General features: G+C 38.2%; 1 protein-coding gene across 6 annotated transcripts in view; it reads left to right on the top strand.

Annotated features, from left to right (window-relative positions):
- LOC106073966 (NEDD8-conjugating enzyme UBE2F-like) overlaps positions 1–26,085 on the top strand; it is a 60,739-nt gene that overhangs the window by 20,944 nt on the left and 13,710 nt on the right. For all 6 annotated transcript variants that reach the window (XM_013234664.2, XM_056013786.1, XM_013234665.2 and 3 more), the window contains 3 exons: positions 879–975; positions 8,667–8,830; positions 8,952–9,054. In XM_013234664.2, the coding sequence (XP_013090118.1) occupies positions 879–975; positions 8,667–8,830; positions 8,952–9,054 (364 nt within the window). The remainder of the gene's footprint in view (positions 1–878; positions 976–8,666; positions 8,831–8,951; positions 9,055–26,085) is intronic.

Consider the following 26,085-nt stretch of genomic DNA (forward strand, 5'->3'; position numbering starts at 1 on the left):
AAAGACATATTGTTTTATTTAAACCAAGTCAAAAACATAGCAATGAATGTACAAGAAAAAGGGATCCAAAAAACTATTATCTAGCATTAAACCAAATAAATAATCTAGACCTGAAGGTATTCCAGCTAGATAGCTCAAAGAACTAAGCCATGAGCTACAAAACTAAAGTCATATTATCTGCAGATGATTGCATAATATATAGAACTATAAAAACAACACAAGATACTGAAATCAAGAAAACATACAGAAACTAGAACAAATGCAAAATAAGCAAGTGAAATTTATAATAAACGAATATTAACATTTGATTAGAGTAACACTTGTAGTAAAATCACTAAATTTATAAACACTTCAGGACAGAAGAATAGAAATTAAAGTAGCAATAACATGTAATACACTGAACCATAATTTACAAATTGAAAAACTAATAAAAATACTCAGACACAAAGATAGAGGCACATTTCTTATACCATATGCTAGGACAAATTTCCTTCTTCCCTTGTGCTATTAAGAGAATGGGATGGGTTGCCTGTATTAGCCTGTAAAATCAACGACTTAGCAGAGTTTAAGTCACTGATTAACATGCATGACTAAATGGACACTTACGTAGGACAGAATTATCTTCTCATTTGAAGTAACGTCTATAATCTCTAAGATGAGAATAGTAATAACATATGTTATTTTCATAAAAAATATACATAGACTGTTGATCTGTTATTTTGCTAGAATATTCATTTTTTAGCTGTTATTTTAATCTTTTTATCTGTTATTTTGTGCATTGAGTCTGTTAGAACACTATGAAAAAAAGGCTACACCCACTACAATGAAGGCTAAAGTTCTATGGAAAATATTAATAAAATATTTTTTGTTTGACATAGATGATCACATTGAAAATGAAACAAGCAAAAAAAAATCAAGAACAGGGAGAAATTAGCACGAAACGCTTATCCATTAGAGATAAGCTTCTCATTAAAGGTATTGTGTATAACAAAATATATTTTAATAATAATTTTTTTTTAGATAAATATTTTATTTACTTTTTTTTTTTAATTTTGTGTTGCAAAAAATTGTTTAAAATGTTAAAACTATCTATCTATATCTATCTATCTATATCTATCTATCTACATCTATCTATCTATCTATATTAATTAATTTATATATATTTATATATATATTTATAAAAGAATAACAAAAAGTGGTCTATATTACAATTAGAGCAGTGTTTCTCAAACTTCTGCCAAAAATTCTTATTTATGAAAATTTTTATTTTTCATGTTAAGTGAGACGTTTTGTAGTAGGCCTGTTTTGATCAAAATAAGACGCTAACAGAACGATGGTTAAATGCTCTTTGGATATTTAACCTTTTTGGGCTAGGGTTAGTTTGTAGCCCATCTCTTGACAGCTAGGGGGTCTGGGGGAACTCTGTAATATGAATTTATAGGCCCTAACTACATTGCAAATACAACTGATTTGTTTCTTGAAAAGAAAAGATACCCCACAGATTTAGATAAAGGCTTTGAGTGTGGCTGCCAAAAAAAAATGTCTTTGAAAAATGATATTTAAGCAAAATTTGATTTATAAATGATTAATTTTGTTCAATAAATCTCTTTGTAACTTCGTTTTGTTACAGAACTATAGTTCAAAGCTCTCTCAAAGGGTTAGAGTGGGGAGGGCAGTAGTCATTTAATTATATGCATGATTGACCTAGACTAGACATAACAAATCTGTGCGATTAGAAATATTTTTACCAATGGTTTTGTTTAGCTTTTAGCTTTCTAAATGAGCTATGATCCTACCACTTGTCTGGACAAGTTGTGAAAGGTGGAGGTAAGAAGAGGGTATCTTGCATAAAAAAATGTTCACTCAGTACTTGAGTTGTCAAGGGGACTAATTCAGCTTAAACCACCACATCTGTCAAGTACAATTTAATCCCTTGTTAAAGGTACCAAACAAAATAATTGATTACCAATGCTAATATTTTTATATTATGTCATTATTTGTTGTGAATTTTTGTGTGAAAATTACTTGAAAGGATGTGGCAATAAAATGATAGTTTTCAATGTCTACTTCTATCAAATAAAGTCTCTGTTAATTAATTCGTATGATCTATTGTCTACAGAACAATAGATATTCAAAATTTTTTTTTTCACAAACTATGATTTCTACATAAATTTGGACAGCTTCTAATTCTGTTAACAAACTGTTATTTCTACAAAATATTGGACCGCCACCCCCCACTTAAAGAATTGGGGGTGGTGGTGGGATTGATACAATCGCAACCCCACACACCAACTCTGCAATCGTTCTAGGAGGGTGGATGTAATCTAGAAAAAGGTTAAAATATAAATAATTAGTACATCATATTAACATAAGAAAAGAATTTGCATTCAAATAGTGTTATTTTTCTACTAAAATTTGTCATCCCTTTCCAACTGGTCCAGACAAGTGATAGGATCATAGTGTATTGAAAAAGCTAAAAGCAAGAAATTGCGCTAAAAAAAAACATTTGGCTAAAATATTTGCTGGAAACAAGGAATGCTCCCAGAGAAATGAAAAGATTCAAACTTAGTAAATCTATAAAAATAAAGGCGATTGCTCCGATTGTAACAATTATAGAGGCATTTCACTTTCTTAGCATAGTTGGGAAGGCTTATGCTAAAGTAAATGTGGCTTTAGGGCAGCTAGATCCACAACATATATGATTTTCTCCTTTTGGCAGCTACTGGAGAAGAGCAGAGAACAAAAGCAGGCCCTCTTTAAAGCATTCATTGACTTGATCAAGGCTTTTTACCTTGTCAGCATAAGCAGTCTTTTTGTTTTGTTGTATTAGAGAGAATCAGCTTTCTAAACAAGCTACAGAAACTAGTGTCAGCTTTTCATGAAAATATGCAGGGCACTGTACAGTTTGACAATTCCACCTCTAGGCCATTCTTCATCAAGAGCGAACTAAAACAAAGATGTGTTCTGGCTTCAACACTATTCGGTATCTTCTCAGTTGTACTCACCAGCGCTTTCAAATCCCAAGAAGATGGAGTATATATCTATAGTAGATCCAATGGAAAGCTTTTAACCTGGCACATTTTAAACCCAAAACAAAGATATGGCATAGTTAAATGAGGATTAGAGAACTGTTATTTTGCAGACAGACGATGAATCATTTATATCTCATTCACAAGAAGGATTACAATGGCTTGTAAACTCAAAGAGTTTAGTCTTACAATAAGCCTATCCAAGACTGAAATCCTGGAACAAGTGTCACAGAAATACATGCGATACATCTTGCTAATGACACCCTTATGGTGGTGCAGGAATTCACATTCTTGGGATCAACAATCACCAGCTCTCCAAGTGCGTCTAGGAGAATGGCAACCAAAATCCTAGTCTACAATGCCTGTGTTTTAAGCACGCTTCTTTATGGTAGTGAGAGCTGGTCAACATACATGTAATAAGAGCATAGATTAAATAGCTTTCACTTGCAACACCTGCGTTGCATAATATGCATCTCCTGCAGGGATCATGTCTCCTAACAGGACATTTTGAAACTGGCCAATACGCACAGCATCTATGCTCTTCTAACACAGAGAAGACTACACTGGTTTGGACATGTCACCCTCATGCCAGATAGAAGAATCCCTAAAGAGTTTGCGTTGGGATTCACACCCAAGGGCCGCCCAAGACTAAGTCTGCAAGCAAGACTTGAGAACCACTGGCATCAACGAAAGTATGTGGGAGTAGTTAGCCCAAGACGAAGCTGCCTTAGTCAAGAAAATGAAAACTGCCCTATCAGCTAGCCTTAAAACAGATGCATATACATGCACGAACTGTGGCAAACTCTGTTGCTCCAGAATTGGCCTGATTAATCCCACCAGATTCTGCCCCGCCTCAAGTCGAAACCAAAACCAGTGACTCATCTGGGTGCATTCATTATCTTTTAAGACAGAAGGAGCCATATATTATTGTTTGTCTAGATCTATTACAACTTTAATTACATGACTGATCCAAACTAATTGATACTACAACACTTAATTTAAGCTTTGTTTTTTTTTAAAAGTATTTTTATGTTTTTCTTGTTTCTCCATAATCATGCAATATTAATTAAATAGACCCACCCCTATTGAACTGCTTATCAAAAACCATTTGTTGGAACAAAGTATGTTTAAAAAAATTTCTTTGAACTGTTTGTCATGTAACTGGTTCTCAAAAACTTTGTATCTTATAAAAGACTTCCTTTTGTCACATCAGGCCTGATACTGTATCTGTGTATCATGTTGGTAGATTTAGAATTATGTATTGTAATAAGTTGAGCACAGGTTGGAATGGACAACTTCCTGGTATTGTGTAAGCTTCATGTCAAGTGGAAGAACACTGAGAGTTTATTTAATATTGATATTATTTTTCCAAAATAGATTTTGCAGAATAGAAAATTTGTCAAAGTTGACATTAACACATGTTGTTAATTAAACCTGACTGACAATAACAATAACATATCTGTAAAGTAATTGACGAAGAAAAAATTTATAAGAAAGAAGACTATGAGAAACAGTCAATAGCATGAAATCTTCCATATTTTTATTGCAGAGATTGAAAATATAATTAGATGGTATTTGTTGGCTTCAGGGATAAACATAAATACTCCCATGAAAGGGGAATAGACGCTATTAGTTTTGTGTGGTCTGTCTGTCTATCCGTCCGTCCCGTTTAGATCTTGTAAACTGGAAAAGATATTGAAAATCCGACATCATGATATTTTAGACCTTTCAAAGTTCTGATGCAACGGCTACTCTTTTCTTTTCTAAAAGCGAAAAATTTAATTTTTAAAATCAACTATTCAAAGAGTTTTTTCATAAAAATACACCATTTTTACAACTATTTACTATTATCTTCTTATTTTATCTTCTTATCTTACATAATGACGTTACTTCAAAAAAAGATGATTACGTCCTACGCGTCATTCATTTAGTCATGCATATTAACCAATGACTTAAATTCTGCCAAGTCACTGGTTTTCCTGGCTAGCTCAGGCAACCCATTCCATGCTCTAATAGCACTAGGGAAGAAGGAGTATTTGTAAAAATTTGTCCTAGCATATGGGACGAGGAATGTGCCTTTATCTTTGTGTCTTTCAGAGTATTTTATTAAATTTTGTTTTTGTATTTGAAGATTATGGTTCAGTGTTTTATGTATGATTGCTACTTTACTTTTGAGCCTTCCGTCCTGAAGGCTTTCTAAATTTAGTGATTTTACTAAAGGTGTTACTCTAGTCAAATGTGAATATTCGTTTGTTATGAATCTCACTGCTCTATTTTGTGTCTGTTCCAGTTTCTTAATGTTTTCTTGAGTTGAGGGGTCCCAAACGGAGGATGCATATTCTATTTTAAACTGTGTCTACAAACATCTGGTGTGAATGTACACTTTGGTTTCTTATAGTTATAATGTTTTTTGTTTGGTGTAATGCACAAATTTCCTTACGGATAATAAAGATTATTATTATTATTATTATGTTAGAAATGAACGAGTAGTCATTCTCTGGCACTGCCAGGGTCGAGTTTAGCTAAAGAGAAACAAAATTCATCGTAGTCCCTTTAACAGTTTCCACTGAGGAATTTTCTGGTGATGTGGCAGGTCTGCAGCAGTACCGCCCTCTGACAGGCAACGAAGATGTTCCTAGGAATGTTAAGGGCCTTGAAGGTGTCTGTGAGGTCAGTTGTTATTATCCCCTCGGTTGATATAACAATGGGGTATATTGTTATTTTGGACAATTTCCATAGACGCTTAATCTCCAAGCCTAGGTTCCCATATTTTCTTTGTTTTTCTATCTCAGTTTTTCTCAAATTATGAGACAGTGGTACGGCGATATCGATAATGATTAATTCTCGCTCCTTTTTATAATTTCTGCTATTGATTGCATTTTGCATTAAAGAATAGGGGTTGGGCGACTCGATATAAGAATTTACTTTATAGCATATATAAATTATATTAGTGACAGATTTGTGTAATTTTGTAATTTCTTACTATAATACAAAAAGAAAAAGTATTGATTTGTCCGATTGGGGGAGGGGATTGCATGTATCGCACTTCCACCTGTTTATATTATATAGATATTCGACTAATTTTGTTCACATACTATGATTTCTCCATAAAAGTAGGACCGCCCCCTCCCCCCCACTCAAAGGGTTTAGATGGGAAGGGCAGTGGAGGTATTCGCTCTTCCCCTTCCAATCGGCCAACATGTGAACGAAATTATATAAAGACCAGTTAAAATACCAATAACAAGTTTTAATCATATAGATATTTAATTGATTCTGTTAGCAAGCTGTGATTTCTACAAATAAATAGGACCACCCCCCCCCCACTCGAAAGTTGATGGTGGGGGGGGGGGGGCGGATTGATGCCATCGCCCCCTCCCGACCCTACCAAATACTAGAAGGGGGGGCGAAATAATCTAAAAATAGGTTGAAATATAAATAATTAGTATATATTATTAACATAAGTAATAAATTCGCATACAAATTGAGTGAATTCTATACTATAATTCGTCCGCCGAGTGGGGGGGTGGCGATCGCCCCCCCCCCCCCCCCCCCCCCCCCCCCCCGCCCGGATCCGCCAGTGTGTAACTGGTTTGCCATGAATAAGATAAGTGGAATTAATTTGTTTTAGTTTTTTTGTTACTTAACAACTGACATTTTTCTGGGTGGAAAGACATGCTCCAATTTGATTCCCATTTCTGTAATTCATCTAATTCTCTTTGTAAAATATCTGTGTCTTGTGTTGTTTTTATTGTTCTATATATTATGCAATCGTCTGCAAATAATCTGACTTTTGTTCCTGAAGTAATGCAATTTGGTAAATCATTTATGTAAATTAAAAATAGTAGTGCACCCAAGACTGTTCCTTGAGGTACACCTGAGTTTACTGTTATTGGTGTTGATTTAGAGCCATTTATTATTACAGTTTGTTCTCTCCCTATCAGAAAATCTTTAATCCTCTGATGCAGTGGACCATTAATGCCGAAATATTTTAATTTTTTAAGCAAACTATGGTGGTGAACTTTGTCAAAAGCCTTAGAAAAATCTAGTAAGATAGCATCTATTTGTTCACTATTATCTAAACCTTTTGAAAAATAATCAATTAGTCCTATTAGTTTTGTTTCACATGATCTATATTTCCTAAAGCCATGTTGGTCTGGTGTGAGGACATTATGTTTGTCTAAGTGGTTTATGATGTTGCTACATATTATGTGTTCTAGGATTTTACATGTGATGCTGGTAAGTGATACTGGTCTGTAGTTTCCTGGGTCAGATTTTTCTCCTTTTTTAAATAGGGGGGTGACATTAGCTTCTTTCCAGTCCTTTGGTACTCTGCCCTGGTTAAGTGAAGCCTGAAAGAGTATTTTGAACACTGGGGCTAGCTCATTGCTTAGTTCTTTGAGTAATCTAGCTGGAATACCATCAGGTCCAGACGCTTTATTTGGTTTGGTGTTGGCTAATAGTTTTTGAATTCCATTTTCTTGTACTACTATATCTTCTATGTTGTCTACTTGTTTCAAATTCAGTAATATGTCTTTGTCTCCTGGGGCTGAGAATGCTGATGCAAAGTATTTGTTTAGGATGTTTGCTTTAGTTTCATTATCATTATGTATTATATTATGTTCATCTTTTAATGGCGCTATGCCTGTTGTTTCCATTTTCTTAGACTTAATGTATGACCATAGATTTTTGTTGTTATCTTTAGATATTACATTGTTTATGTATTCACTCTGCAGATGTCTGCTTACTTTTTGGGTTAAGTGTTTAATTTTTATATACTTTTAGTAAACTCTTTCTGCATATGTTTCTTTAAATTTTCTATATAGGTTTTCCTTCTGTTTACAAAGCTTCTTTAGTCTATTATTAAACCAGCATTTATTAAGGGAGATGACTATTTATTAACACATTTATGCAAATGGTGTTAGATTTTTAGAGAAAAAATCTATTTAATATGCATACAATTGGAGCATAATTTAAAACAACAATTAATAAGGAGTTTTTCATATTATCACTGCAGCGCTGCACTATATCCATAGGACACTTAACTAGAGGAAATTTTTTTCTTTAGGGAAATGTTTTTTTTCTTGAGGGTTGAATAAGAGATTGACACTTTACAAAACAATTAGATCAATTAGATAATCATTATATGACATTAGTTAGGCCAGATTCACATCTAACTTCACCTTCACTTTCATATATCCTTTGGTCTGTTGGATTGTTGTGGCACCACATAAGATCTGTCAACATTCTTTTTCCATTTTTCTGTCGTTTGCCTTTGATAGAAACTCATTCTGATATTCTTTCTGAAAATATTAACCTGCCTGGTGGTCCACTTCGTGGGCCGATTTTGAGTTTGTGTTTCCACACAAACTGTCTTCATAACCTTGTTTGATTATCTCTTAACCTTCAAGATCTTCATATAGCCCACGTGCTGTGCAATAGCCACCTATGGAAATATAGATATTTAAAAAAACAAACTTGTCAGTCTACAAATTATGGAATAACAATCAAAGAATTATGAAAAGGAAATATATAAATATTACTTTAGTTTCATATTTCTGTGGTCTATTTTTAATTACCTTGTGCATTAATAATTATATATAAAAGTACTATATCTTAAGTATTTCTTTGCTGGTTTAGAAGTACAAGAGATGGAAGAAAACATGCCTTCAACTTGTGAAGTGATATTTAATGATCCAAGTTGTTTGCATCAATTTACATTGATAGTCATGCCAGATACAGGATTTTGGCAAGGCGGAAGATTCCGTTTTACAGTATCTGTTCCTGATGACTACAATATTGTGGTAAGAATTATACTTTCATAAACATTCTTTAAGATATCATGCTTTATCTGTGTAAAATATAATATATGGGTATGGAACATAAAAATGTATACATATAGTTTTTTATTTTTTATTTAAATAGCCTCCGAAAGTAGTTTGTAATACAAAGTTGTACCATCCTAACATTACTGAAGTAGGGGAAGTATGTCTTAGTCTACTTCGTCAGAGCTCATATGATAGCATGGGTGAGTTTCTATTTTTCTTGTAGTGAATTGGCTATTAAGAATACAAAAATTTCATTGCATGTCATGTTATATTTGTATATCAATAAAATTATTTTCACTAAATCTGTAATGCTAGAGATGATTACATCTTATTAAGTAAACATTGTTTACATTGTAAACATTGATTCAAAGTTTCCTAAAATGGAAGACTTTTTTCTTTCCTTTGAAATCCATATATGTCGTACAAATGTACTTTCCACTTAGGATAAGCCTTAAAAAAGATTAATAAATTGGTAATTCTGCCTCCTTTTTCCATATGCAGGATCCCAATTGCACATAACTTTTGTGCATCTTGCTCAATCTAATCTGCTAAGGATTTTTTGGTTATTTAAGAGTAATAAATATGTGTAGAATATGCTACTGCTTATTGTGTAAGCAAATTGCTGATTTTTATACGAAACAGGAAAATGTTCATAATCATTCAAAGAAAAGTCTTAAGTTTCAGAAGACAGCACCAATGTTTGGTTTCTTTTGTGTTTGTCATGCCAAATTTTAGATTAAATTTTAATATAAAACTTTTTTTTTTCATTTATCAGAATTTTAAAATTAGATTAACCCGCTTTTCTTTGCTGCATAGCTGCCTTCAGTATGTATATATTAAATTCAGAGTTGCCGATTTGACAAAAAAAAATTAATAAGAACATCAATGTAGTTTCTTTGAGTAATTGGCACAGATTTTTCTATGGTAAGATTGATTGAACACCTTTGTTTCACCAGAAGCTAGTTGATAATGTACTATTCTACAGATATTTATCCATCCCAGTAGCTCCACTGTCCATGGATGGCCCTGTCCTGCTCTAATACACCTTTCTATTTAGATATCTGTCAAGCATTTTGTGTCCATGTCTGATGTCAAGTTTTTGTAGTTGTCTTCACATCATCAAGGTTTCTTCCTTGTTAGTAGAGGCTTACACTGTTTTTTGTTTTTTTTCTATTCTCTGAATTATTTCAAAGTAGTTAGTATAACTCTGATTGATGCATTTCTTCTATCCAGTCTCCATCTTGTAATTCTCCATCTATTTATAAAATTCTCTTCTTCCCTCAAGAGTTTTGTCGAGAAGTAAAGGAAAGATCACTCTGCGGATAGTCCACGAGAAAACAAGAGTAGTGTTCACACTACGGATGACTGGCTGCGCGTTGGACTGTCGTTTAAATGTATCAAACTCTGACCGCTCCCATCCCCCTTTGTCCAGCGGGAGGTTTGGACTAGGAACTAATCTAAGTAATCTACTATGTAGATATATATATATATATAGTGCTATAAATTTCCAGGAAAATACTCAACAGGTTAATGATAATATAGATAAGGATTTAATGATTAAATAAAGAACACACACAAACCATAGAATGTCAATTTGTTCTGGATCTAGTTTGATTCAACGAAATAAGCCGGCATCTACTATCATGTCTCCATTTCCTCCTCTTCCTTGTTCCACGCTCGTGTGGAACAGTGCCTAGTGCGCACCATGCATCTCAGTGCGGAAATAGAGTTACAACAATATATATATATATATATATATATATATGTAAATAGCAGGGCCGGACTTACCCATTGTGGGGTCCTATGCGAAACGGATTTTGTGAGGCCAAGTTTGAGTAGGGAAGCGGATAATAAGTGAAATTTAAGAGTTTCTATTAGAAAATAAATTCGTCTATGCATTTTATTCATTCTTTACTACGTACAGAAATACTTTACGAGCCTTGTGTGTAGCGAAGTCATACAGTATATCATAATAATTCTGTTTCCTACATAGATCACGCTCAATTGCAAGAATTACCAAATGTTTTAATCTATCTTTGAGAATTGTTGACCTCAAGTAATTCTTTATTAGTTTGAGGCGCGAGAAGTTTCTTTCACCAGATTACACAATTACGGCTGATGCACAATGTCGCGCGTAAGATTGGCGTTTTCCATATTAAATGACACACAAAAATGGCAATTTTCGTGTATATATTTCCGTATATTTTAAGAACTTTTTCGTATATTTTGCTATTTCGGGAGATTTCCTGGAGCTCCTGGCAAATCGCCAGGAAATCTGTTTTAAGTTATAAAATGGTTTAATTAATCCAACCTTGAATTAGCGCGGGTCCTATGAAAGTGTGGGTCTTATGAAAGCGCGGGTCCTATGAAGGTGTGGGTCCTATGAAAGTGCTCTTGGTAAATCGACAGGAGTGCGCAGGAAATCTCTTTTAAGTTATAAAATGGTTTAATTTAATAATTTCTACACATTGAATTAGAGCAGGCCCTATAAAAGTGCGTGTCCTATGAAATTTCGGGGCCCACTGCGGTCGCATAGGTTGCAGGCGCCTAAGGCCGCCCTGTAAAATAGCGACTAGTATATTTTATTAAGGATTTGTTCAAATATTAAGCAGGGTTTCCGTGATTTTATCAGTATTCAAGGGCTCACTTGCTAAAATAACAATTGGTGTTATATTTTGTAGATAGTTTTCTTTGTTTTCCTTGAGATGTTTTGCTTTTCTAATTTGTGGTGGATGTGGCTGAATGTCCTGTTACCTTCATTTTTTTGTTTACCTCTGCTATGAAGTCAATTTTACAACACTTATATTAACTTATTCTGTATCTTGCATGCTGTTTGGGTTTTTAGATTTTCGCAGTAAGTTTTCAACTATTTCTACTCATCTAATCAGCATCAAATTTTGCATACAATCTCATGGTTGATAACAACACATGAATCAATTAAAATATCAACCAACTAATTAGTCAATTAATTAAGTTTGCTTTTATAAAGAAAATGTACTAAGCTAATTGGTGCTAGGGGATTGGAATTGTTAGATAGCTAGAGTTTTGGTATTTCTGTCTAAGTGGCCAAAACTGCTTGGCTGCAGCTTGGTCACCTAACAAGGAGGCTGGAATTCAAATCCTGACTCAAGCAGCAGTGTTTTGCTGATCTCCTAATGACAGCATGTAAACCTTTCAAATAGCCCTCTCCCACTGGTCCACAAAAGAGATTGGTCCATAGCACACTGAGCATGCTATAAGGTACAAGCTTGATTAAATGCGTGAGCATTGATTATGGTCGGAACGATGTCATCCACACAGCATTTGCCCCTCTTCACGCAGCTGATGTGACCAAAGGAACGGAATATCCGGTGCAGATTGGGCTCAGTAGCGCCACAGGCTCTGCCATCTGAAATTGTCTTGTAGAGGTGTGCATCGCACTTGGAACTCTAAGGCCAGCAAAATCAAACAAAAGCTCCCTTCTACCGGCCTGAAGTGAGCGACGTGTTCCTCCTTCACACCACTCTGTCTGAAGGGGGGTGAGACTCGGGGTTAAACTTAAGAGTTTCATTTTGCGTTCACTTCCGGTGGACACAGACACTCCGGACTCAGACTAGAGACGCGGCCAAAGACCGCACCATCCGGGCCCCCGTCATTTTCCTTTGATCTACTAGGCTAACCGTGTGGGACACGCCATTCATGTAACAACCCCTTGAGGGACGGCGCCTGGACGTTGACAAATCGCCGCGGAATCTCTTTTACATCCCAGGCATTGCAATAAGGGTGCTCTCGCACCCTTTTCGGCACTCCCGCGGGACCTTGTTTTGCTACCCTTTGGCCTAGCCGTCCCCTCTCAAGAGCCTCCTAAGCAGGGCCGGTCCTAGCAATTGCGAGGCCCTATGCGAAACTGATTGCGTGGGGCCTAGTATGTGTGGGAATAAGGATATTAAGTGAAAATTAAGATTTTGTATAAGAAAAAAAAATCGACTTTACGAAGTTAAAAATTGCGATCTGTACTTTACGAACCTTGTAACCAATGGCATATTTATATGCTAGTGACTATAAAAGTAAATAAAGTATTGGAACTTCCAATAAAGGTATAAATTCTCCCAATTATTACATGAAAGCTGACAATGCCTTTTTTCCTTTTATCACGCGTAGGATTGGCGTTTTCCGCAATTAATGACACCCACAAATGACAATTTTGTCTATTTTTCTAGAGATTTTAAAGAGTTTTCAGGAGATTTTAATAAATTCAGGAGATTTCCAGGAGTTTTTCGTATATATTTTGACATTTAATAATTACACCCTGAATTAGCGCGGGACCTAAGAAAGCGCGTGGCCCACTGCAACCGCATAGGCTGCAGAGGCTTAAGACCGGCCCTGCTCATAAGGCCTAATAGCTCTAATTCTAATTTAGAATAAGCCATTGATTCCAGGATTGTGCATGGAACTGTAGAGGACATAAGGCCAATTATGAGGAAATGCAGCTACTGATTGATTCTGAGACTCCTGTAGCTGTCTGATTAAAGAAAAAAAATTCTGAAAGATAGTATCAGTTTCCGAAGCTACAGCACTTACAGCAGGGCTGTTGAGGATGCGGAGAGAGCATTAGGTGGAGTCTGTATCCTTGTGAAGGACAGCATCCCCCATGAGAGGGTAGAACTACAAACCAAACTACAGGCCGAAGCAGCTAGGATAACCCTACACAAGGTTATAACTTGCTGCAGCCTGTATCTACCTCCAGGCACTCCATTGAACCCAACAGACATAAAGAGCCCTTGGCCCTATATAATACTTGGGGATTTCAATGCCCATAACACTATGTGGGGATCCAACAATACTGACACGAGGTCGTATTCAGGGAGGATATCTTCCTCCAACATGATTTATGCATACTTAATGATGCATCACCGACCTACTTGCATCCAGGAACTGGATCTCTCGCGTGCATTGATCTCACCGTATGCGTCCCCGGACTTCTGGACGACTTTAAATGGTCAGTAAGCAATGATCTAGGGGGAAGTGATCACTTCCCAATCTTCATTGCTAACAATCTCCCCTCATTGGGACGACCTCAGCGGTGGAAGCTGAATAAGGCCGATAGGGAACAAATTCCAAAAAAAAGATGCTCAGAGGATATCACAGAAAATTTCATTAATGAACAGAGTCCAGCCGACATCTTTGCTAGCAAGCTACTTGATATTGGCAGGAAAGCCTGCGCAAATTCAAAACGGCCTAGCAAACCATGGTTTGATTCAGCTTGCAAAAGTGCTATTGGCGTTAGAAAAAACGACTGGCTGCATTTATAAAGAATCCTTTCCAGGAAAATCTAAAGCTATTCAGGATAGCTAGAGCGAAGGCTAGACAAACCATAAGGAATTCCTGGAGGAATTTTGTTAGCAGTTTGGATGCCAAAACTCCTGCTAGAGCGGTTTGCCTTAAGGCGGATCAAAGGGAAAGAATCAAATGCAATAGAGCATTTGAAAAATCAAAGACGAACTGTTACGTCCCCCAGAGATATAGCTGACTGCCTTTCACCCTCAACAACAGATAAATCTTCCACTGCACACTACGCGCCAGAATTCCAAAAAGTCAAAATCAGGGAGGAAAGACACCCTATTGACTTCAGATCAGAGAACAATGAAGACTATAACAAACCGTTTTCGCTTGAAGAATTGTGGGACTTGCTGGACAAATCACATGACACAGCGCCAGGAGAAGATGAAATCCATTATCAGTTCCTCAAGCATCTTCCAGAACCCTCGTTAGCAACCCTTATAAAAACCTATAACTGTGTATGGCAAACAGGTGCTTTCCCAAACAGCCGGAGAAAAGCCACAGTTATACCGATACATAAGCCGTGAAGAGAGGTCTGACCCAGCTAACTATCGCCCAATAGCACTAACAAGCTGCATCTGCAAAACCATGGAAAGGATGAAGGTTGGTCTGGTACCTTGAGAGAAATAAAATCATCTCCAACTACCAGTGCAGATTCCAGCAGGTCAAAACTGACCACCTGGTAAGGCTGGAATCTTAAATCAGAAATGCATTTCTTAGACGAAAACATCTAGTAGCTGTATTTTTCGATATAGAAAAGATATAGAAAATGCCTATGATACAATCTGGAAACATGGTATTCTACGTGACCTGGAACTAATGAGACACCTTCCCTGCTTTGTGAGGAAATTCCCATAGAACCGGAAATTTCAGGTTCGAGTGGGCAACATCGCTTCTGACACATATGATCTGGGTGTACGCCAGGGCAGCATTATCTCAGTATCAGGGTGATGATTTTTTTATCTTTAATAATCTTTGATGATGATCTTGGTGTTAAAGAGCTTGACTGTCACTGTCTCTTGTTAGTTGATCTTTGCCTAATTGTCAGTGGTGCTAAGATCTTGTAACAGTGATGCTGAGGATTCTATATGATGTATACCTCGATCTAAATGCTATCTAGTAGATTGAATAAGTGAAGATCCTTTTAATTCAAATACAGAACTCTAATTCAGAACTTGGAACCACAAACGTATAGTACAGTATTTACAATAGTAAACTGTATCAAATATAAAATTTTCAAATTTACTACTAAACTGATCTCTATTAGTTCTAACTCAAGAGTAATCTACGTCCTAACTCTACGACAATATCAAGACGACTGCCGTACCCACGCTTATATTTTCTAACTTCGGTCCGATACCTTTGGCCAACCAATCAAAACATAGTTTCCTGTCACGTGGCAAGTGCGTTACTCAAATGATTGACACATGTCAACTACGTCATTGGAAAAACCCGGCAACCTGAGTTAATTATTATTATTTTTTTTAAATTAAAAATATATTTGACATTTATACGTGACATAATAGTATGATAATACCCTCCGCTCTCTTTATCACTTGGTATGATAATAGAAAATGCGTACATGTGAAAATATAAACATGTAAAAATATACTACATATGACATTTGAAATAGAAAAAATGAGTGTGACAGTACATGACAATCTTCTGAAAAATGAAACAAAATTGCAAAACATATGGAACAAAATCAAATTGCAATTGTATGTCATGTATCTGTATCATCATAAAGAGAAAAGTGTATGTGTAATAATATTAGACATGGAACAAATTACAATACATTTAAATGAAAATGAAAATATATTGAAATTGAAATAAAATGTATGGAGACAAAGTAATTGGTTAGATACATCTGGATAGTGTCCGTCCTTGATGAGTTTGAATGACAGTGTAGCGAGCGTTACTCAATTCGGTATAAAACATGGAGAATGAAAGTGTGAAGTTCGGAACCACTTCTGAGTTGTCATTTTGGTTGTGTGTGTGTGCGCTTTCTAAACTTGTAAAAAAGGTCTCTCAGTTTGTGAAGATGATGTCTCCATGCCATATTGAACACACAAATAATGTCTGTATGAACGCGTTTGAGTTTGTCGAAAATAGGAACTGTCCGATACCAAAACTCAATTTCCCTTTTAACTTATGTTGATGCTGTAAAATGTTTGAAGCCGAATACTGTGAATTTGATTTGTCAGCAAGGTAATGTCTAAATAGTTCATATGTTTCTTTGAAAAGAAAATCTGTCCGTTGAGTGGATGTAGGATGAAAATGTGGATTGGTAATGTAGCTGCTTCCTGAGTTAATTTCATTGTTCAGAACTGGTAATGTGTAAGGAACACCAGTAAGCATTTCAGCATGATCTTTGAATAGAATAATGTCTTTCACTTTTTGTAGTGCTATGTCATCCAATTTAATGACCTTATGAGTGACAGTGTGATTGGATGTTGGTAATGAAACATCTCCTTCTTCTTCGGGAATAGTTGTCAGGTATGTAAAATGTTCAACTTCTGCCATAATGGATACCAGCTCACATACAACTAGCAGGAAATGAGAAGGCTGACACACTCGCCAAGAGTGGGAGAACAAACTCACAAGTAAACTCTGCACTCTATCCAGAAGAAATGAAGAAATTAATTGTAGATAAAATAAATGAGAAATGGACAAGCTCCCATCCAAATCACAAGAAAGATGACGCTTACTATAAGCTATCCCGACAAGACCAACGTCTAATCTTTCGACTCAGGACCGGACACAACAGAATGCGACAACACATGTTCCGGAAGCTCAAAATTGGAACCAGTGAAATCTGCCCATGTAGAGTATCACCAGAAAATGCCGACCACGTCCTCCAAAACTGCTCTCTCTACCAAGAGGCCCGTATAAGACATTGGCCCCAAATCATCCCAATAGAAAGAAAACTATATGGAGAATTCCCTGATTTGGGAACCACTGCGCAGTTCATCTCATGTATTGGTCTAGTCATATGAACACTCCAATATAACAATGAGAACGATGAAGAAGAAGAAGAAGCCATAATGTCTTCATTATGTGTCTCATGGTATTGTTCAAGCATATGAACATGAAATACTTTTGTAGAATTGTTGATGTTGATTTCATAAAGCCGGTTTGAAATCTTTCTGATGATGGTAAATGGACCTTGCCATTTATAAAACAGCTTGTTACTCAAATCAGGTAACAATAATTTGACTTTGTCTCTGTCAGGGTTCAATTTATATGCTTGTTCTTGTGTTTCTTGGCTCAATAGGGTGTCACTTGATTACTTACAATTATTTATTATTAATGAACTTCAACTCCATGAATAACAATAATACTTTCCGTGAAATAACAATGATAAATATCCGGAAATTATTAAAATCTTTTGAAAACTCATACTAATCTCCTGAAATATATAGACGAAAATTGTCTTTTTGGGGTGTCAATAAAAATGGAAAACGCTAATCCTACGCGCGATAAAAAAAAGGCATTATGCAATACCCGCAATAGTGAAATGTAGTGAAAGAAGCTTCTCGATCCTCAAACTAATGAAAAATTACTTGAGATCAACAAATGTCGTAGAAAGATTGAAACATTTGGTAATTCTTGCTATTGAACGTGATCTATGTAGGAAATAGAATTTTTATGATGTACCGGTACTGTATTACTTCGCTACACGCAAGGCTCGTAAAGTAATTCTGTACGTAGTAAAGAATGAATAAAATGCAAAGACGAATTTATTTTCTAATACAAACTCTTATTTTTCACTTATTATCGCTATCCCTACCCAAACATGGCCCCGCGAAATCCGTTTCGCATAGGGCTCTACAAGTCCGGCCCTGCTATTTAGTGACGGATGAATACTACTTTCCCCCTCCTCTCTTTATTTTTCGCCTCTTGTGTTCAATTATCTAGGATAACTCCCTCCGTCCGACTTTTAAAAATAAAAGAGTGATATTTCCATGGTGTCCAAACTTTTGAGCGTGCTCTGTCTCCTCGATAGTTACTACAGAGTAGATTACTCTACCCCCTCTCTTTTTAACGTGAGGTAGAAATAAATAAAAAAGAGTGATATTTCTTGGTTACAACGGTCCGGCTCTGCTATTTTGTGACTACGTGTTCTCCCCCCCCCCTCTTGTTTTCTCGTGGACTATCCGCAGAAATAAGAGAGTGATCTTTCCTTTACTTCTTCTCGTTTAAACTGTTGAGGGAAGAAGAGATTTATATATATAGATATCCTGACAGTTATTTTGTTCCTCATTAGTTAAAAGGTCATTTTCAATTTCTATTTTATAGGGCACATCTCGCTGTAATGGCAGTTTTATTTCGAGTTCTCTTTCCAACTTTTTGCCCTCCACCTCCCTTATTTGTTTCCTTTCCTCTGCTTCTCTTACCATTATTTCCAATTCTAGAGTTAATCTCACTAAATCTAGTTTTTGTTGGTTTAAAACAAACTCTCGTAATTCCTCACCCTCAATTCTTAACATGTGGGCCTGTTCTATTATTACCCCAATCGACCTAGGTTTAAACTCGTCCATGGTAACCACAATTAATAAGAAATATTACTGAATAAGTTTAAATTAACTCATAGAGGTTAAGTTAAAAGTAACATTTTTCAATTTACATTTGATAACTTATAAAAAGATCAACACACACAAAAATTCCTCCCTCAATCTCCATTACTGACAAGGCAATGTACACTCGACTCTGAATGCCCGATACAACAAACAAAAGAAAACTCAACTTATCTGTGTCTTATGCCAGGAAAGAGATAACTCTTTCCACACGACGGTGTTACTTTAATAATGTAGAACTTCTGGAGTGTCAGGTCGCTGTTCGGCTTCCCTGTAAACGCTTTATGACTCACAGCAGATTCAGAGAATGAAACAAATAAAAAAAATTTATTCAAATATTGATATGATACTAATAGTAATAATAATGGGTGCATACAAAAAAAAAAGAAAAGATTATCTAGTCAGGTAGTACAATAATAATCCAAAAAGATACCAGATATACAAATAACGAAATCAGTTCAATGCGCGACGATCAAGTAGTCCCATAGGTTAGACACAGTGATGCCGGCACTTGCTATTTCCTTTACGTTCAACGATGACAAAGAGGGCGTCGATGCGCTAAAGTCCAGTATAATCCAACTTCAATGTAACAAAGAAAGATAATTCACGATTACTTGAGTAATTGCATTCATGTAGAATAATCCAATAGTAAGTGAGTAGTAGTAGTAGTAGTGTCTCTTTAATTGGTGATGTCTCTTTAAATGGGGATGTCCCTTTAAATGGTGATGTCACGCCTGTTGAATCTTCGGACGTCAACGAAACAAATGGGGATTGACGCATTGACCTCGGTAGAATGTAGAATAATCCAATAGTACGTGAGTAGTAGTAGTAGTAGTGTCTCTTTAAATGGAGATGTCATGCCGTGCTGAATCTCAAGACGTCAACAAAAAATGGTGAGTGACGCAATGACCTCGGTATACTTGAAGTAGTTATTAAGTCAAAATTAGTCAAGGATAAACTTGGTTGTTCTACAAATACGGTTCAAGTAGAAATGTTCAGGTTACTTATTTTGATGAGATGTCAAGCTATGTAGGGTTCATGTATGTACTTATCTCTAGGCGTTGTCTGCGTTGACAAAAGATGTTAAAGCACAAATTTTTATTGAGATTCTTGCGTCCCGAGACATGACGTTAAACTGCGCTCCTCTTTCCTTAGCACTTTTGGAGCTCAAAAGTGCCCTACTTCTTTACTATCATTGCGTCTGCTTCCTCTTTCTCTCAGTCTGCCTTCATTACCCATCACTCTGTCTCCTCATCTTTAAAATCTCACTACGTCCTAGACCACTCCGTTTGCCGTGGACTGCGACGGGTAAGGGGGGATAAAGAGATCCTGGTGTTTGAGTGGATGACTATCTGTGGATAAACCACCACAACACAATACTTTGGCTCCAAGTTCCCCTAGACCTGAGGCACAGAAAGCCCTCTCTGGGTCAACCGGCTGGTCATGCCGAGCTACCAGCATAGGGGGGTTGGAGGGGTTGGCTGGAGGGTCAATCAGGGAGCTGCTGTATCGGACACATGCCCGATGCAGCAGCTGACTGAGTATAGCACGTGTGTAGCCCTGGCAGGCTCATTCTGGACATCCGAATGGCTCGTCTCCTTGTTGGACTCGATGGTGGGTGGGGAGCACAGGTGCCGAACTAATATTAAACGCCATGGATAAAAAAAAGTACCAAAAAACTACTTGCCCCAGATTTATGTCTGGGCAAGAGACGTCGTATTGAGGCAAAAAAGGATAAGGCCACAAAAAGCTGTACTACCTGGCCATCATTTTTGGTGGTCAGGTGCACAGAGGAGGGGAAAAGCCTGACAAAGATGAGCCCTTTTCTCATCTATAAGGGACTTAAAGTCGGTAGAGGGAGAGCCCAAGAGTGTATCTAAGCTACACAAGTCTTTGGAACTTCTAGTAGAAGTTGATATCAAGATAAACTCTGATGGGCTTTTACGATGCAGGAGAATCTGTGATCTCCAAGTGGAAGTCAAGCCACACAAGAGTCTGAACACCAGCAGAGGTGTTATCAGCTCTAGAGACCTGCTGGAATGTTCCGAGAAGGAAATAGTGGAGAAAATTGAAGGAGTCACCCATGCCCGGCGCATTACCAGGCGCAGGGATGGTGAAGAGGTTACAACCGCCACTATTTTCCTCACATTCGGAACTAGGACACCGCCAGAGTATGTGAAGGCAGGATACCTACGAGTTCCAGTGAGGCCCTACATACCTAACCCCATGAGGTGCTTCAAATGCCAGGGTTATGGACACGGCGCGGCAGTCTGCAAGAGGAACACTGTGTGTGCCAGATGTGCTGGAGAGGGTCATGAGGCCAAGGGCTGCACAGCCCAGTTCAAATGCCCAAACTGTCACGCTGGCCACTCAGCCTACTCCAAGGACTGCCCTGTGTGGAAACAGTAGGTTGCCGTGCAGGAGTACAAGGCAAGAAATGGATTGTACCTTCAGCCAGGCGAAATCGGCTGTATTGGCCCTATTCGGCCTGACAAAGACTTACGCCCAGGCTGTTGCTAAGATAGGAAGATCCATAGCCACACAGATGGACACATTGACCCCCCCCCCTCCTCCTCCAACTCAGAAGAAAACACCGCCAAAGAACACACCTCCGAAGAGACAAGAAAGCCCTGTTGTCATGCTAAAGAACAGGTTCTCTGTGCTTGCTGATGAGAGCATGGAGACTGAGCAGCATGTCAAAACCAATACTCCGGGAGAACCCGGAGACATCATGTCTGACACAGGTTCTCTTCAGAGAACGCAGTCAGACATCCCAACTTCTACTGAATTAAGGGGAGAAATCAAAGCGGAGAGGATGTTCGAGGTGAGGGAGGAGGAAATAACCTCCGCTCTAACCAGAGGGATCTCCCCTCTCCAGAAAGAAAGACTTCCCCCAAAAGGGGGTTGTCCTCCTCTCCATCCAAACCCAAGAATAAAAATACCAAGGTCACTGGAATAAAGGGAAACCAATCCGGGGGCTTCCCAAGGCCAAATAGCTCCAAGTAGGTCATTTAGAATAAGCCTCTCTGCAAAAATGTTGAGGATGCAGAGAGAGCATCAGGTGGAGTCTGTATCCTTGTGAAGGACAGCGTCACCCATGAGAGGGTAGAACTACAGACCACACTACAGGCCGTAGCAGCTAGGATAACCCTACACAAAGTTATCACTTGCTGCAGCCTGTATCTACCACCAGGCGCTCCATTAAACCCAACAGACATATTTTCCTCCAACATGATTTATGCATACTTAATGATGCATCACCGACCTACTTGCACCCAGGAACTGGATCTCTCACATGCATTGACCTCACCGTATGCGTCCCCGACTTCTGGACGACTTTAAATGGTCAGTAAGCAATGATCTAGGGGGAAGTGATCACTTCCCAATCATTACTAACAATCTCCCCTCATTGGGACGACCTCAGCGGTGGAAACTGAATAAGGCAGATTGGGAACAATTCCAAAAAAAGATGCTTCGAGGATATCACAGAAAATATCCTTGATGAACAGAACCCAGCTGATACCTTTGCTAGCAATCTGCTTAGTATAGCCAGGAAAATTGTACCCCTAACCTCCCCAAATCGAAAACGGCCTAGCAAACCAGCTTGCAAAAGTGCTTTTGGCGATAGGAAAAAACGCTGCATTTATAAAGAATCCTTCCCAGGAAAACCTAAAGCTATTTAGGATAGCTAGAGCAAAGGCTAGACAAACCATACGGTCAGCCAAAAGGAATTCCTGGAGGAATTTTGTCGGCAGTCTGGATGCTAAAATAGTCTGCTAGAGCTGTTTGGAAGGCAGTAAGGCAAATTAAAGGGAAGGAATCAAATGCAATAGGGCATTTGAAAAACCAAGGACGAACTGTCACGTCCCCCAGAGAAATAGCAGACGGCCTTGCATCCTCAATAGCAGAAAAGTCACCCACTGCACACTACACGACAGAGTTCCAAACAGTCAAAGCCAGGGAGGAAAGACACCCCATTGATTTCAGGTCAAAGAACAATGAAGACTACAACAAACCGTTCTCTCTTGAGGAACTGAGAGACTCGCTGGACAAGTCACATGATACAGCGGCTGGAGAAGATGAATCCATTACCAGTTCCTCAAGCACCTTCCCGAACCCTCATTGGCAGTCCTGCTAGGGGTTTATAACTGTGTGTGGCAAACAGGCGCTTTCCCAAACAGCTGGAGAAAAGCCACAGTTATACCGATACCTAAACCGGGAAGAGACGGCTCTGACCCAGCTAACTATCGACCAATAGCACTAACAAGCTGTATCTGCAAAACCATGGAAAGAATGATTAATAGTAGGCTGATCTGGTACCTGGAGAGGAATAAAGTGATCTCCAACTACCAGTGCGGATTCCGGCAGGGGCGGACAACAGCTTATATTAGAAATGCATTACTCAGAAGATAACATCTAGTAGCTGTATTCTTCGATATAGAAAAGGCCTATGACACAACCTGGAAACATGGCATTCTACGTGACCTGGGGCTTAAGGGACACCTTCCCCGCATTGTGGGGGAATTCCTGAAGGAGCGAAAATTTCAGGTTCGAGTGGGCAACTCCGCTTCTGACACTTATGACAAAGAAATGGGTGTACTCCAGGGCAGCATTCTTTCAGTCACCCTGTTCAACATTGAAATAAACAGCATCATAAATGCTCTGTCCCGTGGCATAGAGTGCTCTTTGTATGTTGATGACTTTGTGTCATTTTTACTTATGGGAAAAACATGAACACCTTAGAAAGAAAATTACAGTTAAGTTTAAACAAAATTCAAAATTGGGCAAATGATAATGGCTTAAAATTTTCGGACTACAAAACAGTTAGCATGCATTTTTGTAATTTAAGGGGACCCCACCCAGATCCTGAATTATTCATACACAAAAAAAGATCATTCTTGTAAAAACTACAAAATTTTTAGGCCTCACCCTAGATTCCTAATTTAATCGTCTCCCCCGCATTAAGGAACTTAGGAAAAAATGCCAAAGGTCATTAAATATACTTAGAGTACTCAGCCATACGGACTGGGGGGCTGACAGAGATACCTTTCTGCTGCTATATCGGAGTCTAATCCGATCTAAGCTAGACTACGGATTCATAATATATGGAGCAGCAAGGAAGTCTTATCTAAAAATACTGGAACCAATACAATTGCTGCCCTGCGCCTCTGTCTCGGCGCGTTTCGCACATCACCAATTCCAAGTCTCCATGTAGAGGCTGGAGAACTCCCCATGGACATAAGAATGAAAAAGCTTGCAACGCAGTACATAGTCAAGCTAAAATCCAACCCCACGAACCCTGCTTTCGAGCACAGAGAACCTGTTCTTTAGCATGACAACAGGGCTTTCTTGTTTCTTTGGAGGTGTGTTCTTTGGCGGTATTTTCTTCTGAGTTGGAGGAGGGGGTGGTGGGATCAATGTGTCATACAGCCGTTGGGCCTTCGAATGAGAGAACTGTGACAAGTCAAAAACTCGCTGTCAGAGTCACTCAAAATTATCACAGCATTAATTATTATTTTTCATTATTTATTTATTTTATTTTAATTATTTCCCCATCCTACCCCTAAATCATTCACCCGCCACACCTTTTCCGCTCCAGGCTAGACTTAGTTGACCACATTGGAGATAGTTAAGGCGCGTCCTTTCATTTATCTTCCCTTGACCGGGGCAAAGATACACACAGACTCCTTGATCTTATCGCAGGATGTCTGACAGCCGCAGTGGACACCACCTTGTGTGGAATGCAAGGCACCCCCCCCCCTTTTCTCCTATGTCTCTCTTTGATCTAGGAGACCACGAGGACAAACACGCCCATTAACCTCCCAATGTGCGAATCCCATCTCTTGTCGGACTTCACCCACGTGTAAGATAATTCTAAGCCTAGGACATTTCCTGTTTCCGCCCACATTTTCCAGGCCTTTGTATATAAGGTGAATTAAATCAAGTCAGACTCTCACTTTCTCATTATATCTGAGCAATCGAGTCTGGACTACTTCATACCTTCCTTCTCCTAGAGGAATACCTGGTGGTAAGCCGAACTTAATCACAAGTTCCATCTTAATTACTCTGTGTATATTTCCATTGGATTTTATCATGTGTATTTTATTATTTCATTTATATTTAATTAGTGCATTGTGTATTTCTCACTGGCGTAAGTAGAAAACATAAACATGTCCTATGTATTTATTTATGTATTGCATTAATCTATTAATGCTATGTTGCTCAATTGATCGTTGGTGCAACCATGTATATATTTGTACATCTTATTTTATTTTCTTTATCTCGGCTGACAACCGTGATAATTTTACTAGCGCACTAATACTGCGTCTAGAAAAGAGTTATGAGTTATCTCCCCTGTATTGAATTATCTCTTCTGTAGTCATTTTACTCTAATGAGAGTTGCGCCGCTTGAACGGACACCCTCTCCATTCAAGCGCGCTCCATTGTTCTCGACCCACGGTCATATGTAAACAATCATCTGGATCGCTGACCACCGCCCATTTCCCCCCCCCTCTCTTTCTCTATCCACCTGTATTATTTATTTGAGATTATTATTTCCCCTTTTATGTACATTTTTATATTATTACTTTCCCTTCTATGTACCTTTTATATTGCTACTATCAGCCATCTATTTTCCCAATCCCATTTGTCATCATCTCCTCATTGTGCTCTAAAGCAATTTCACCAATCTGACGAATGCACCTCAGTCGAGGGCATCGATAAGATGCATGAGAGACATGTCCTAACTTGTCTTTATTTATCCGCAGCCTCCCTCAGGTGTCTGCCTATTTATCGGATTACTTACCTGCCTATTTATTTGCTATCGAGAATCACCTATTTATGTGCTTAGTGCTATTCAGCACTGCACTTGCCTACTGAGATCTACTCAACTCTACTACTCGGCGCTATCGGCATTGCCCGCCTATTCGACAGCCCACCTGTCAAGCTATTAGGTGCGACGTCCCTATAGATTCAGATCTGTGTGAGACGTCATAGCTACGCCAACCCTCTGCAACTCACTGGACATATCCTGTCAACTACGCTGTCCACGGCAGATCCGCTCTGCCCGCAGTAACCTTGTGCCCACGGTAGCCGGCCACCCGCCCTACTGTGCCCACTACAGATATTAGATTTTGGGGATTGAGACTCCACAAGAACTATATCACCGGCGTCCCTCTATCCGCTAGAGCGCCACCTCCAGCTGCAGAACCTCAAGCCAGGACACAGCCAGCTGCGACATCAACAGGAATACCAGCTAAGTCAGAGGACAAAGTGACATACTCTCTTATTAAATGCACGAGTGATGATTAAATCTAGTATTCACTAGAGATAGAT

The sequence above is a fragment of the Biomphalaria glabrata genome, chromosome 16, assembly GCF_947242115.1.
Source record: "Biomphalaria glabrata chromosome 16, xgBioGlab47.1, whole genome shotgun sequence".
In the NCBI taxonomy this organism is placed as follows: domain Eukaryota; kingdom Metazoa; phylum Mollusca; class Gastropoda; family Planorbidae; genus Biomphalaria; species Biomphalaria glabrata.